Below are 15605 nucleotides of genomic sequence, written 5' to 3'. Positions count from 1 at the left end.
ATATATGAACATTTTCTGTATTGAATGAGTTCACCATATGTGAACCAAACCCCAAGGCAATGTCAGGACTCAAAAGATTATGAACAAAGTGGCTAATGATATTTTTTTATTGTAACAGTCACATTTATCACAATGTATTGCTTCATATAAATTCCTTATAAAAATCTTTTAATCAGAGCCGGCAAAATAGCACAACACTATAGGATCAAACATGACGAATAGAAAATATATAAGTTCCATATGCTATCTAGACAATCTAGACATATGAATTGTTCCATTCAGTCAGGGACTGTATATAAAGTCCCTGATTCGGTCACTGCATGTGGTGACTGAATGGAACAATTGATAGGTATAATTTCAAGTAGATTGGCTATCTAAAGATCATTAACTTATTATTATAATGTATTGGATTTTAAAATCATCAGGTTAGGACGCTTACCCTACTGGTGCACTTTGTCCATGCTTCCAATTTTTAGTGGAGTCCGAGTTGCTCATTTACTTTTGTTACTTTTAATGTATTATTTTGGTTATTTCATGTTCTTTGCTGTGTATATCTGTTTTCCATGACTGTCTTTGTCCTAGTACACATTCTTTTGATTCAGCTAGAATCTTGGTTCCCTTGATTACCCTTTCACACGTCCTGTGTTATATATTTATAGATGAAGGTCTGGTAACGAACTATACTGAATTACCATATACAGTGCGCAACCTCAAAAGGGGTGAGAGATAAAGCTCAGTGGGTCGTTGTTGGTTATTACTGTCTAAAAGACTTTGTGGTTCTTTACCCTCATTTACTGCGATCCACATGCATAAAGCTTTCACTTCCGGACTTTCCTAACACCTGTCAAAGCAAAGAGGGGATTTACTCCTTATATACAATTTAAAATATGAGTTCTCAAAGAGGAAATCACAAGAAAGGGCCTCAGAAATTTCAGAACAAAGTAGCTTTTAAAAATAATTTGCATGACACCTCCAAACGAACCAAGGAAATTAACGAATTGGATTTAGAAGGCCTGTGCGAAAGGTGCAAAGAAATCATCGATTGGAAAATAAAGTATAAAAAGTACAAGCCACTCACAGTTCCTAAGAAATGGTAATTATGATAATATTTTAAATTATATGAGGAAAGTAAAACCTTAAACCATAGACCTGTAATTATAGAGATTTGCAGCTAGCTGAATACTAGTATAATCGACAATGACTACTTGATTTTAAATGATCACAACTAAAAAAGCATTGTGAATATTGAAATAAAATTTTAAAATGTCAGTTTCCTATTCTACGATATCTTGCCTTCATTTTTGTACCACATTTTTCTGTCTACCAAAACAAAAAAAATAGAAGAATTGAAAACAAATTACCGACCCATCATGATTTTTACGAAAATTCATAATTAAATTAATTATTTTCACATTAAAGGGAAAGACCACCTTTGTATTAAGTTAGGCTGTTATGAAAAATCATACCCACATAAAAAGAAATAAATACTAATACTAATATTCTTTATTGGCACAAACACAATTACAATAATTGGCAAAGGCCCATATAATTGATATATAAAAGAGTAACATATATAGTAGCGGTATACATGTAAATGGAGTATTAATCAAATGTTATGAGAAGAGATATTAGTTACGAAATAAAATTTTTTCTGATAGAAAAAATAATGTCTAAAAAATTAGTGATAATCTTTAGTATAGTATATGAATCACTGAATATACATTGTTTCAGTGTATAGTAATTAATTGAATCAATATCTTTTTTGAGGATATTTGATAATTTAGACATAAATTGACTTCTAACTTTGGAATATTTTTCACATTTTAGCAAAAAATGTAATTCATCTTCAACCTCCCCAGAGTTGCAAACTTTACATAATCTCTCGTTTGCAGGAATTGATAGATGATGGCCTTTTTTTATTTCCAAATTATGGCTACTGATTCTAATATTGCAAAGAGAGGATTTTTGTGATCTTTTTTGTAAAATATCAACAAAGCTTGCTCGTTTGTATCCAATGTGTATATTTCGATAAAATGTTAGTTTATTTGAATTTTGGATTTGGGAATGTTGCTCTTGCATAAATTGATCGGTTATTTGTTGTTTTATATTTGATAAAATAGGTTTAAAGCTACATTTTTGATAGATTATGTGTGAAAAACCAAGTTCATTGATAATAGAATACATTCTCGTTGTCCAAGTGTTATTGTTTTTCTGTAGCTTGAAATATTTTGAAAGCCAAAGTGTTTTCTGAGGAAAGAAGATGATTTAAAATTTAACACAGGAAAACATAATTTTTTAGTGAAGTGGGAGTTGTCCAAGTTCAGAACGACATGCAGCATTTGTAGCTTTGCAATGTACACCAAGAATTTCCTTGATGTATTTTAAATGAAATTTTTCTACAACTGAGTTATTAAAAGTACATGTATCAATATCTATACCCCAGACTTCACTACAGTACAAAAGAATTGGGCTAATTAAAGTATCAAACAGCTTTTCTAATAGATGACATGAATGATCTAGCCCTACTGATTTTTTTATCTTGAATAAAGCTTTTCTAGCCATTTCCATCAGCAAAGATACAGCTAAATTAAATTTACCATTATAATGTAACATGACACCAAGATAACAATATTTTGGTACTGTTTGAATGATATCATTATTGTATGTAAACTCATTAATATAAGATCTACCATTTGAATTAAATACAATAACTTTAGATTTGGACACATTAACATATAATTTCCAATTACAGCAATATTCATGAACAATATTTAAGTTAATTTGTAAACCTTGTTTACTTTCAGATAATATAACTAAGTCATCAGCATATAAAAGACAATTTACTGATATATTCCCAATTTTTACAGGATTGCAATTATTTGACTTTAATACCTTTACAATGTCATCTAAAAAAATAGTGTTTGACACCACATTCTGATTTGAATGTGGAACTTAGTCCATTTGAAAATTTGATTCTATTTGTAGTATTATGATACATAGAAAATATTATTTGAAATAGTTTTGGAGGAACATTTGCTGACGCAAGTTTGTAAAAAAGACCAACCCGCCAAATGGTATCAAAAGCCTTACGTAGGTCAATAAAAGCAGCAAAAACTTTTCTTTTCTTGTTTTTATAGTGGTCAATAATGGATTTGATTGAAAATAGATGGTCAGCAGTTCTACTGTTTTCTCTGAAACCAATTTGGTTTTCACTTAGGAGAGATTTGTTGTTTGTAAATTCCACCATAAATTATTCTATTAAACAGTTTTCCTAAATTAGAAGTTATAGAAATTCTCCTATAATTACAGGGGTCCGTCTTATTACCTGATTTATGAAGGAGAACCAAAAAGCTCTCATTCCATAGAAGTTATAGAAATTCTCCTATAATTACAGGGGTCCGTCTTATTACCTGATTTATGAAGGAGAACCAAAAAGCTCTCATTCCATAGAAGTTATAGAAATTCTCCTATAATTACAGGGGTCAGTCTTATTACCTGATTTATGAAGGAGAACCAAAAAGCTCTCATTCCATAGAAGTTATAGAAATTCTCCTATAATTACAGGGGTCAGTCTTATTACCTGATTTATGAAGGAGAACCAAAAAGCTCTCATTCCATAGTAGTTATAGAAATTCTCCTATAATTACAGGGGTCAGTCTTATTACCTGATTTATGTAGAAGAACCAAAAAGCTCTCATTCCATAGTAGTTATAGAAATTCTCCTATAATTACAGGGGTCTGTCTTATTACCTGATTTATGTAGAAGAACCAAAAAGCTCTCATTCCATAGAAGTTATAGAAATTCTCCTATAATTACAGGGGTCCGTCTTATTACCTGATTTATGTAGAAGAACCAAAAAGCTCTCATTCCATAGAAGTTATAGAAATTCTCCTATAATTACAGGGGTCCGTCTTATTACCTGATTTATGAAGGAGAACCACAAAGCTCTCATTCCATAGAAGTTATAGAAATTCTCCTATAATTACAGGGGTCAGTCTTATTACCTGATTTATGAAGGAGAACCACAAAGCTCTCATTCCATAGAAGTTATAGAAATTCTCCTATAATTACAGGGGTCCGTCTTATTACCTGATTTATGAAGAAGAACCACAAAGCTCTCATTCCATAGAAGTTATAGAAATTCTCCTATAATTACTGGGGTCAGTCTTATTACCTGATTTATGAAGGAGAACCAAAAAGCTCTCATTCCATAGTTTAGGAAATGTTCCTTTGAGGAAAATAAAGTTATATAATTTTTCAAGAGGTTTGAGAATAGTATTCCCACTATATTTTAACATTTCGTTAGAGATCATATCTGTGGAAGTACTTTTTCCAAGTTTCAATAGTTTAATAGCCTTAGCTATTTCCTCTACAGTTATCTTGTTATCAAATATATTTTGAGCTGACCCTTCATTAATATTTTTCATAGCTTGTTCAAATTTTTGGTTTATGTTATCATGAAAAGCTGAATTATTTCAATATATAACCTTTAATGCAAAATGCGCTTATGTAAAATGCTCAAGGTTATGCAAAATTTGAAATCTTTGAAATGTGTGGATAGCCATCTTGCAGAACTCTCCTTTCTAAAGGAAGATCATAAGCAGACTTTATTTATTTTTATCAGTAACTTCCGATTGGCTCATGACATCATGTCGGTTTGGTACTGATACAAGTACTGCAAATGATATGTAAACAAAGAATATTCCGTAAATATTTCTATGATCCTGTTTATCTCATAACCAAAACATGCTGTCTTGTCAAGCTTACGATTGAATAAATGATAAAAAGAGAAATATTCAAAAAGTTATCTGACAGGCAACACAAATATTCTTCGGGAGTAGCCTTTGGATTTTCTTTAGACATACTAGTCTTCTGGCAGCTAATCCTGTTGTTCGTCAATGTTACCTGACTTTATCTTACACTTTGTGCCACAATTTAATAGATTAGTTTCGATATTTACAACTTGCACAATAACATGGTCTTCTACTTTAACTTAATACAACGTTTTTTGTTTTTAAAGACAATTGAATAAAATCTTTTTCCATTTTTATGTCTTCTGAGCATCTGCTACAATTATTTCAGATCATTTCATCAACAGGGAAAACAGTACAATTTAGTTAATAAATAAGGGGAGAGGTCAGCAAATCTCATTCTCTGCTACATGATAATCTTATCAATAAACATGACAAATTTTACCATACTGGACTCCAGGAAGTTAATAATAACGGGACTGACAAAAATTATGAGAGGACTTAGGTGTTTGAATTCATATGTTTCTTTGGGCGCATTTAAGGTTCACCGTCCTCATATTACTAAGAATAATGTAATAATATCCCAATATTTAAAATTATGACAGTGTTTTGAATTTATGTTTCTTCAGGGGCATTTAAACAGAGACCAATCATAAAAGTCATAAGAAAGTACAAACCAGATATCGATGATTTTTTTGGCCATATGTACATGTATACTGAACCCAGATGATAATACAACCAACAGCGTATTACCTTTCAACATGTTAAATTTTGTTATGATATACTGTCCTAAAGCATTCTTTTAATAGTCACGCTCCAAACCTACCAACTTACACAATTTAAGGGTTTTACATGATTTTGACCTCTTATCCCGCTACCATGAATTTGCATTCAAATTTGACCTAAATCCCAATTTTGTAAAATTTATCTAGAAAACTATAATTCCAACCTCAAAAATTGTATTTCAATATAATTTCTTTTATTAGAAGAGCCATAAATTTGATAAAAGGTGGAAAATTACTGTCTAAACAGGTAAGGGAAAGTTTTATGACAGGTAAATAATCATCGAGAAGCAATCAGCTTATCAAGGTTGACAAGCAGAAAGTGGAAAGTTTAACAGGTCCAAAATGTGTAGAACTATGTGTGTAAACAATTGTAAAATTACTTTTTCAATCACTTCTTACATTTTCTGTATTTTCAACTGTACAGAATGTTTGCCAAAAGTTGTGTTTGCAATAGTTATAGGAAATACTATTCCTATAAATCAATGATGATTTTGGAAATTTGGTAGCAGCAATCTTAAATATTTGTTACCTCATCATGACATGGTATGCAGAAATGTAAATAAACAATGCCCATGCTAAATTTTAGTTTAGATGACTTGCATGGTCTTTATAAAGATAAATTCTCCAATAGCAATATTCGTTTAATATAAATCTAATCTACAACCTCCGTCCTCATTATAATGACTTCAATATACAAAGTAGGGAAGGACCTCACAATGCAGTTTTAAAATAGTAGTAGATGTGAAAATGTTTGTTTTTCCATTGTTATTAGGGAGTATTTTAACTTCAGAATTTTGATTAGGTTTGGAGAGGAAACCACCTCAAAAAGGGGATTACTAAATTCTGTGTACATGTATTATACTGTATGCACATATTGTCATAAAAGGCCCTTTAATACAAAAGAGATGTTAATACTGGAGGGGTGTCAACCATACATTAATACAGAGAATTCCATCTTTCTATCAATTATATTGTGAAGTTGTCTGTTCTGATGCTTTCCTGCATAAAAAGCCTAATAGGGAATTTAAAAAGTTGGTAGGTATGAATGGTCTGAAATATTCAGCTTTCATTATGAATTGGGAATCACACATTTACAAATTAAATGGAGGTTAAAACAATTGGGAAGAAGAACAAGAGGCTCCTAGGAGCCTGAATCACTCACCTTGTTAAATTTTGCCTTTCAAGGGCAATAAATTTAACAAGGAGTTGTCCAACAATTTTGACTCAAGAAGACTTTGGTAGAACTTATAAGGATCATTTCATAAATTGAAAGTTTCTTTCTGTGTATCATAATTTTCAAGATATTGGCTGAAAACTGTTAAAAAAAATATTTTCAGTTTTCACCTTTCAAGGACAATAACTGTTACAAGGAATTGTCTGACAATTTTAATCCCTTGATACTTTTGTAGGCCTTATAATTAAGATCACAGAATTTAGTTTAATATAATGGTTTTGGAGATATAATGTGCAAAAAAACTTCTGTCTGACCCCTATGTTCTATTTTTAGTAAAGGCAATCATGTTTTTCGATGGATCAAAAATCTCCACATCAGTTCTATGCAGGATACCCCATGGAAATTCATACCAAGTTTGGTCCTGATTAGTCAGAAATAATCCTTATTACAAGGCCCACGAAAGTCTCTAAAGGATCAAAGTTGTCAGACAACTCCAGGTAAGAGTTATTGCCATTGAAATGTGAAAAATAGCATTTTTTTTTACAGTTTTCAGCCAATATCTTGAAAACTATGATAGATAGAATGAAACTTTCAGTTGCTGAAATGATCCTACTAAAGTTTGTGGGGATCAAATTTTTTGGACGACTCCATGTTAGAGTAAATGCCCTTGAAAGGCAAAAAAATATGTTTTTACCAGTTTTCAGCCTTTGTCTTGAAAACTATTATAGATAGAATGAAACTTTCAATTGATGAAATGATCCTTATTATAAGTCCTACCAAAGTCTTCATTGAATCAAATATGTTGGACAACTACTTGTTAGAGTTAATGGCTTACCTCCAAAACCATTATGTTTAGCCAAATTCTGAAAAGGGTTAAAGTGTTCAGCATGATGAGATTTATCTCTGGACAAATTATCATTTTAATATGTTAAGTCATATTGGGGTTATTGCCCTTTTTAGCTCATCTGGCCTAAAGGCAGTGTGAGCTATTGTCATCACTTTGCATCCATCGTCTGTCGTCATCATCTGTCATCATTAGTTTTTTTTCAAACATCTTCTCTGAAACTGCTTGACCATTTGAAGTGAAACTTGGCATGGTTGTTCCTAAGGGTATCCTGTACAGCCTGATTGTTCTAAAATTTTTGAAATGTTAAAAAACAATGCCGCTGTTACTAAAAATAGAACATAGTGGTCAAAATACAGTTTTATTTTGGAAATAACTCCGAAACTGTTGAATTTAGCAAAATTTTGACAAGTATAATATTGTTATGACCCCTGAAACAGGTTTTTTTTTGTTTTTCACATGTACAAATTTGAAAATCTTCTCTGAAACCATGCTACAAAATTTAATTCAAGTTTGCATAATGATCCATAGGATATGCTGCTTATACTGATCATTTAAGATTTTTTAAATGTTAAAAAACATGGCTGTCATTATTAAAAATATGTGGTCAAAATACAGTTGGTTTTTTTTTTAAATAACTCACAGTTGAATTTAGCAAAATTCTGACATAAGGTAATACTGACTGATAAACATCAGAAGACTTATCTATGATTCATCACCAGATGCAGGAGTTATTGCCCTTGAAACAGATTTTTTTTTTCACATGTACAACCTTGAAAATCTTCTCTGAAACCATGCAACAAAATTTAATTAAAGTTGGCATAATTGTTTCTTAGGGTATCCTGCACAAACTGCTCATTTAAAATTTTTGGAATGGTGAAAAACATGGCTGTCATTGAAATAACTCAAAAACAGTTGAATTTAGCAAAATTCTGACATAGGGTAAAATTGTTCACCATCAGAAGCCGTACCCATGATTAAATTTTCAGAATGATTTGTCACCTAATGTAGGAGTTTAGGCCCCTGAAACAGATTTTTTGTTGTTTTTCCCATTTGCAACTTTGGAAATCTTCTTCTCTGAAACTTTGCAACAAAATTTAATTAAATTTGGAATCATTGTTCCTTAGGATATCCTGCACAAACTGCTCATTTAAAATTTTTGGAATGTTGAGAAAAACATGGCTGTTGTTATTAAAAATATAACATAGTAGTCAAAATTAAGGTTTTTTTTGGAAATAACTCAAAAACAGTTGAATTTAGCCAAATTCAGACATAGGGTTAAATTGTTCACCATCGGAAGCCATACCAATGATTAAATTTTCAGAATGATTTGTCACCCAATGTAGGAGTTAAGGCCCCTGTAACAGATTTTTTGTTACATTGCAACTTTGAAAATCTTCTCTGAAACCATGCAACAAAATTTAATTATAGTTGGCATAATTGTTCCTCAGGATATTCTGCACAATCTGATTGTTTAAAATTTTTCATCAGTTGAAAAACATGGCTGTCATTACATAGAACATAAGAGTCAAAATACCTTATAGAAGAATGAAAGATGATAGCTACTAATAAGATAAACATGATATTCTGAGTTGACTGGCAGTACATGTATTGTAATTTTTTGACCATTTTCAAAATGGCTGCCAATTTGCGGCCATTTTTACTAGTTGCTTGGATTCCAATGATTTTTGGTTTCTTCGGCATTTTTAGTTTAATGGTGAAGACGAAAATTTGTTTTAGGCAACCATTTTCTAAATGTCTGCCATTTTCCTACTAATTTGTACACTTGTTTTAATTTCAATGATATTTGGTTAATAGAGTAAACATGGTCTTCTGGGTTGAAGTGACAATGAAAATGTTGTATAGACATGATTTAACTTCATTTTATGTTCTTTTTCAGCATATATATAGTGGGTTAATGCCCCCTCACACCTGGTGGGATAACAGGGCATGAGAGACTCCTGCCCAAATTTTTTCCTGAGGTTCTAAAAACTCTTTATAGGCATTTCAAGCATTTTAAAGTGCCGTAGGTACTCAGTTAAACTTACAGCATTCATCAGCAGATGCTCTTTTCCAGCAATTTTTTGTCATGACACAGTAACAAAGCATGATACCTTTACTTACTTACTTAATAGGTAATGGTATGCCTGGTGAGCAATTCGGGCTCTTCGAGAGCCTTTTGTTACATGTTTTATCCCTATTTTAAGCCCACCTGGCCAAAGGCCAAGTGAGCTTATGCCATCATTTGGTATCTGCCGCTGATACTGAAAATAAAACATAGGGGTCTGAAGGCAGTTTTTTGCAAATAATTCAAAAACCTTTGTCTTTGACAAGTTTCTGGTGCAGGAAATATTGTTCAGCATCATTAGATGGATCTATCCCGAAATTTTATAAGGTCTCACTAACCACTTCTAACGTTTCCATTACTTTACATGTTAAAAAAGTAATTTTCAAAGTCTCACTGTGAATTCCCAGGACAAATGACATCTTAAAGCTGCATACCGTTGCAAAGCTTGGAAAATAAGGCTTCCAAAATCATTATGCTAATGGTACGATCATAGTAGAAATTCTTCACAAAATTTACTTGAATAAATAATACTGAAAATCCACATTTTTACCTGTTCTGCTAACTGACAGCATGGAGGCAAATTACTCACACATGTAAACAATATTCATACACTTTTGTAGTTAATTACATATATGATTTTAAAGTACACATTCTCAGCTTTATTTTGACTACTTTTAATCATAATACACACAAATAATGCACTTACAATGCATATGTCTAGGTTCAGTGTGTTTTTGGTACTACATAGGGGGGTGGCCATTTGACCCGGAAGTGGTTAGTGAGACCTAAACGATTTGCTGACTGATGTAGGAGTTACGGCCCCTGAAACAGTTTTCTTTGGCATTCATTGCATGTACTACTTTGAGAATCTTCTTCTGAAAAACCTTTTGCAGAATTCAATTAAAGTAGGAATAATTGTTCCTTAAGGTATCTCACACAAAATGATCATTTGGATTTTTGAAAAAATATGGCCGCCGTTACTAGAAATAGAACAGGGGTCAGAAGGCAGTTTTTTTGCAAATAACTCAAAATTGTTGTTTAAGCAAATTTCTTGAAAGTGTAGTATTGTTCAGCATTATGAGGTGGACCTATGCCGAAATTTTCAAAATGATTTGGTAAACTGACGTAGGAGTTGTGGCCCATGAACAGTTTTTTTTTTGGTGGGCATTTTTTGCATGTACAACTTTAAAAATCTTTTTCTCAATATCCATTGCACAGAATTCAATGAAAGTTGTTATATTTTTTCTTTAAGGTATCCCTAACAAAATGAAAGTTGGGATTTCTGATCTGTGAAAAAAACATGGCCGCTGTTACTGAAAAAAGAAGATTTGCAAATAACTGAAAAACCATTGCCTGTAGCAAAATTCTTGCAAGGAATAATATAGTTCAGCATCATGAGATGGACCTTTACCGAAATTTTCAAAACCATTTATCGACTGATGTAGGAGTTACTGCCCCTGAACACAGTTTTTGTGGCTTTTTTTTCACATGCACCACTTTGAAAATCTTTTCCTCTAAAACCATTTAAGATCATAAGCATATGATTTCTTCAGTGTATTGTGGTCATAATGACTGTTGTGATTTTTAATCTGTGAATAGATATGGCTGCCTATACTAAAAATGGAATATATGGGTCGGAAGACAGTTTTTTGAAAATATTTCAAATATTGTGGCCTTTAGCAAAATTCTGGTTCAGGTCTGAAAAATGCTATTACAATAAAAGCGTTTCCTGCATTTGGCAATTAAGTTCTTTTTTAAATTAGCCTGTCTCATTCCTCAAGTTTTTCCAATAAGAATATGGTAGACCAGGTGAGTGATTCAGGCTCTCTCTAACCTCTAGTTTCATATGGGTCGGTTCAATTCAGGGTGGATAGGCCAATGGGATGGCAATGTATTTTTTTTATACAGCTACCAAAATTTTGCAGTTGTATTCATTGTAATTGTATTGCATTGATGTCTTATTCGGTAAATCAACTAAACATATAGTTTCTGAAAAAGATGTGATATAAGGTTGATGCCACAGTTGTCATTATGAACTGATATCACCTTCAAATCTAGGTATACTTACGAATGACTTAAATGGCCTTTTGGAATTCTGTCCTGAATCATACCAAATTAATTACTCCTACATAAATGATCTTTTGAACATTGTCATTTTTTATTACCTTAAATAACCTTTGAAGATGCTCACCAAAATGCATTTTCTCCATTTTGGACAATGTGCAAGATACTATTTCCATTGCTTTAAGTTTTTTTAATCAGACTTCTATGAAAGACATATTCACTAAAAGAGGATTTTCTCTCACCAGATATCTTGTTTAGTACATTAACATTGTTCTTGCATCAGATATTAGAATTTAAAATAAAAACAATCCATCTTCAGATTAATTCATATAATTCAAATAATGATAAAAGAATCTGGTGTATATTTTTATTTTCAGCACAAAATGTCAGCAGAAAACTGTCAAGAAGGCTTATTACATTGTTTGTCTTCCATGTATTGGAAAACATGGTGTTTGTGGGAAATGTGGAGCAGAAAGAGATCTTGTTTCACAGTAAGTCCATATATATCTACTACATCTTTTACTTACATGTATGGGTTGAAAAAGCTTTGGTTACATGTACAGTTGTTTGTCTACCCACTGGTTTTTCAAGATTAAGGACTTTAAAAATGTTTACACAATTCTTCAGTACTTATAAGGTGCAGGTCAATTTTGATTTGAAGGTTAGTCAGATTTATAGAGGGTTTTGTTTTCATGTTACAGGAATCAGTGATATAGGCTAGAAACCACTAATTCCACTTCCCATAGGCTTCTATGCTAATTTCACAGTATTCAATGGCTTCTCTGGACTTTACCTCAACTTTAACCTGCAGAGGACTATATATCAGCAGGATACTACATATGTCAGCTCACAATCTTTAGAATGGCATGTGGGGTTATCAGACTTGCAGTGCAGTACTGGTCACCGGAAGTGAAGGGTCTATAAATAGCATGGGAAATCCCAGTGTTTTCACAAGATAGGAGTATATTTAGAAATCATTATGGAGATTAGGCTTCATATCACAAGAAGCAAAATGCACCTTTAAAATGTGCAGAAATGTTTTTCCTTTCAGACTGTTTAAATTTTTAAAATAACATGAGAACTTTTTTCACAGCACTGTGAGGAACAGGGGGTAATTTCTGTGTAGGACTATTTTTGCATACGTTCCAAATGCTCATTGGTTGAATTGGTGGTCTGTAACCTGTATCTAACAAAGAAATAAAATTTCTTACTGAAAGCTTCAGTTAAATGTATAGTGACCCACACTAAATTTTGTATTTCTAGGCCAGGCCTTTCATCAGCAGAACAGATGTCCATTGATAGTCAATTTGAACAAGAACTGAAAATGTTACCTGAAAGGAAGAGAAGTAAATAATTTTATTTACATTCGTAAAGATGGTTTACTTTTTTTTCATTTAGAAGTTGGAATTAAAAAAAGAAATGTTTATATTGCAATTTTTTTGTACCAGCAATTATATTAACAGTGTACTAAGAATTTTTTAATAACCTTAGGTATAAGAGGTGTATCGTATCTACCGTGAACAAAATTCTATTTATCACACTACATAAACAAATGATTTAATTACTATTAATGTCATTTATGTTTTCATATGTAAACAATTCCAATCCAATTAGCATCCATTATGATTGGTTGTTCATCTTTTACAATCTTGGTGATGGTATTTTTTACAATAGTGTAAATTCCATGTATGTATCTTAAATAACATGGATACATTCATTGAAGAACAATGGTTGAAAATCGATTGAGCTGACAATTTTCAACCCCACTGGGATTGTTATCTATTTGACATATTCGCCATATCCATTCTCATTATATTTTAAAATGACAAATTTATATTTAATATATTTACAAGTATAGAAGGAAAAGAATTTGACCGGAATTGTAGTGGCCTCTTTTTACTCTAAAAATCAATTCCAGCCTTCCTTTGTAGCATGACACCTTGTTTTACAATTTCAGAGAGATCAATTCACTTGTACTCAACTTATTTTCAGTACATCAGGAAAATGCTTGTTTCTCTAGCCCCAATTTGGACCCATCATACCTATCAGTTTAAGTAAAAAAAAAACAAAATTAATCCCATCGATCCTTTTGTAGTATGGCACCGTGTAACACAATTTCAAATCAAAGAGATCAATTCACTTGCACTCAACTTATTGTCCAGATATCATGAAAATATTTGTTTCTGGCCCCTTATTTATAGATGGTTTAAGTACCAACCTCTGCCTTTCTTTGGATGTATGTCACATTAAGGTACAATTTCAAAAAGATTTATTCAATCATAGATAGTCAAAAAATTGTTGGTCATGAAAAGATGCTTGTTTCTGGTCCTTAATTCCTAAATGGTTTAAGCCACACCCCCCCCCCATCCCCCAATCAGTCCCATCCTTCCTTTTGTGGTACAACACCTTTTGGTATAGTTTTAAAGAGATCCATTCACATTTAATCAAGTTGTTGTGCAGACATTATGAAATCGCTTGCTTCTAGCCTCTCACTAACAGTTTGTCATAATTCCAATCCAAGCCTTCTTTTGGTGTTATGACTCATTGTGGTGCAACATTAAAAAGATTCATTATTAATTATCCAGATGTCTGGAAAATGCTTGTTTTTTTGGCTACTTTATTTCTTATTAATGATTCAAGTCACAACTCCCAAAATCAACCCAGGACTTTCTTATGTGGTATGAGTCAATGACACCTTGTGGTACAATTTCAAAGAAATCCATTCTCATTTACTCAAGTTTTATTCTTTGATCGTCATGAAAATGCTCGTTTATGGTCCCTTATTCTAAAGGGTTCATGTCACAATCCCCAAAGTCAATTCCAGGATTTCTTTGGTGGTATGGCACCTTGTATAATTTCATATAGATCTATACATAATTGTCTTGACACGTGAAATGTCTTTGGACGACAGCATGATACCATCACGACCACAATTTTTTTGCATTTGTATAATTTTTATTTGCTAGTGCTAGATACTTTAGTTTCTAGATGTCTGTTGCAAATGATATTTACAAAGCTTAGGAATCCTTGTTTAGGAAGTTGGTCTAAAAATTTACTAATCCTTTTATGTTGTGCTGTCATATTGAAGTGTATTATCATAAATGAGATCCAGATGTCCTGATATAAATTTTACATGTATCATATTGTTGATTTCCAGGGACATTTCTGAGGTTACAGGCTCAAGGGAAGATAACTGGTTCAGAATTAGCAGAATCATCAGAAAGTTTAGAAGAGAACACTATAGATGACTCAGATAAAGATTCTTTTGATAGTGACTGTGATAATGTGGCAGTTGACAAAGATCATGTTAAGTTTAAAGAAACCAGTTCTGCTGGAGATGCAGATTGATTAAAGTTATTATTAACCTTACTAGTAAATTGAATTGATTTGCCTTGATTTGCAAATGTACTGAAATATAACTCATACATTTCTGTCCTAGAAAAAAAAGAAGGTATTTTAGATTCACAACAAAACAAAAAACTCTAGTATTCCTTACCGAGATAAACAGTTAAACAACAAATGAAATAAAATGTAATCTAGCACGAAAAACTAAACTTAAATAGATCCTCAACTAATACTCAAGTTATTGCATAATTAAAACCAGACATCTGAAGGAAAAGAAAGAAATGACAACCCAAAGAGACATAGAGAAGAACAATAGAAAAAGAGAGAGACAAGATCTTGGCTTCCAATCATGGACTGATGCAACCACTGTAGTGAGAAATAGACAAAGATGGAGAGGACTTATTAGTGGCCCAATTCTCCTATTGGGAAGACGGAATTAAAAGAGATAACCAGCTTCACAGAGCAGTGTATGATATGACCACAGCCTGTTGAACTTTGTTCCCTTGGGCAAGTGTGGACTTGATATTAGTTTTTGACACACTTAAACATAAGGACTTGAGTTCATTAGGGAAC

General features: G+C 32.2%; 1 protein-coding gene across 1 annotated transcript; it reads left to right on the top strand.

Moving 5' to 3' along the window:
- Positions 1 to 802: 802 nt before the first annotated feature.
- Positions 803 to 15056, top strand: LOC148622033 (uncharacterized protein C9orf85 homolog). Its single transcript, XM_088571519.1, has 4 exons — positions 803 to 1093; positions 12065 to 12178; positions 12951 to 13033; positions 14845 to 15056. The coding sequence occupies exons 1-4, from the start codon at positions 888 to 890 to the stop codon at positions 15033 to 15035; spliced, it is 594 nt and encodes a 197-aa protein (XP_088427645.1). The 5' UTR covers positions 803 to 887; the 3' UTR covers positions 15036 to 15056.
- The last annotated feature ends 549 nt before the right edge of the window (positions 15057 to 15605 follow it).

This window comes from Perna viridis, chromosome 3 (assembly GCF_037379345.1).
Source record: "Perna viridis isolate PV_CMFRI_1.1 ecotype Kerala chromosome 3, ASM3737934v1, whole genome shotgun sequence".
NCBI classification, from domain to species: Eukaryota; Metazoa; Mollusca; class Bivalvia; order Mytilida; family Mytilidae; genus Perna; species Perna viridis.
Note: the sequence above shows the minus strand (reverse complement) of the source record. Positions and strands in the feature narration are given on the sequence as shown.

What these genes read in the sequence shown, in the direction of transcription:
- LOC148622033 (XM_088571519.1), top strand. Translation starts at nt 888, where the DNA reads ATGAGTTCTCAAAGAGGAAATCACAAGAAAGGGCCTCAGAAATTTCAG. An exon ending in CTCACAGTTCCTAAGAAATG is followed by an intron (nt 1,094 to 12,064) that starts GTAATTATGATA and finishes TTTTATTTTCAG; the next exon opens with CACAAAATGTCAGCAGAAAA. An exon ending in GAAAGAGATCTTGTTTCACA is followed by an intron (nt 12,179 to 12,950) that starts GTAAGTCCATAT and finishes TTGTATTTCTAG; the next exon opens with GCCAGGCCTTTCATCAGCAG.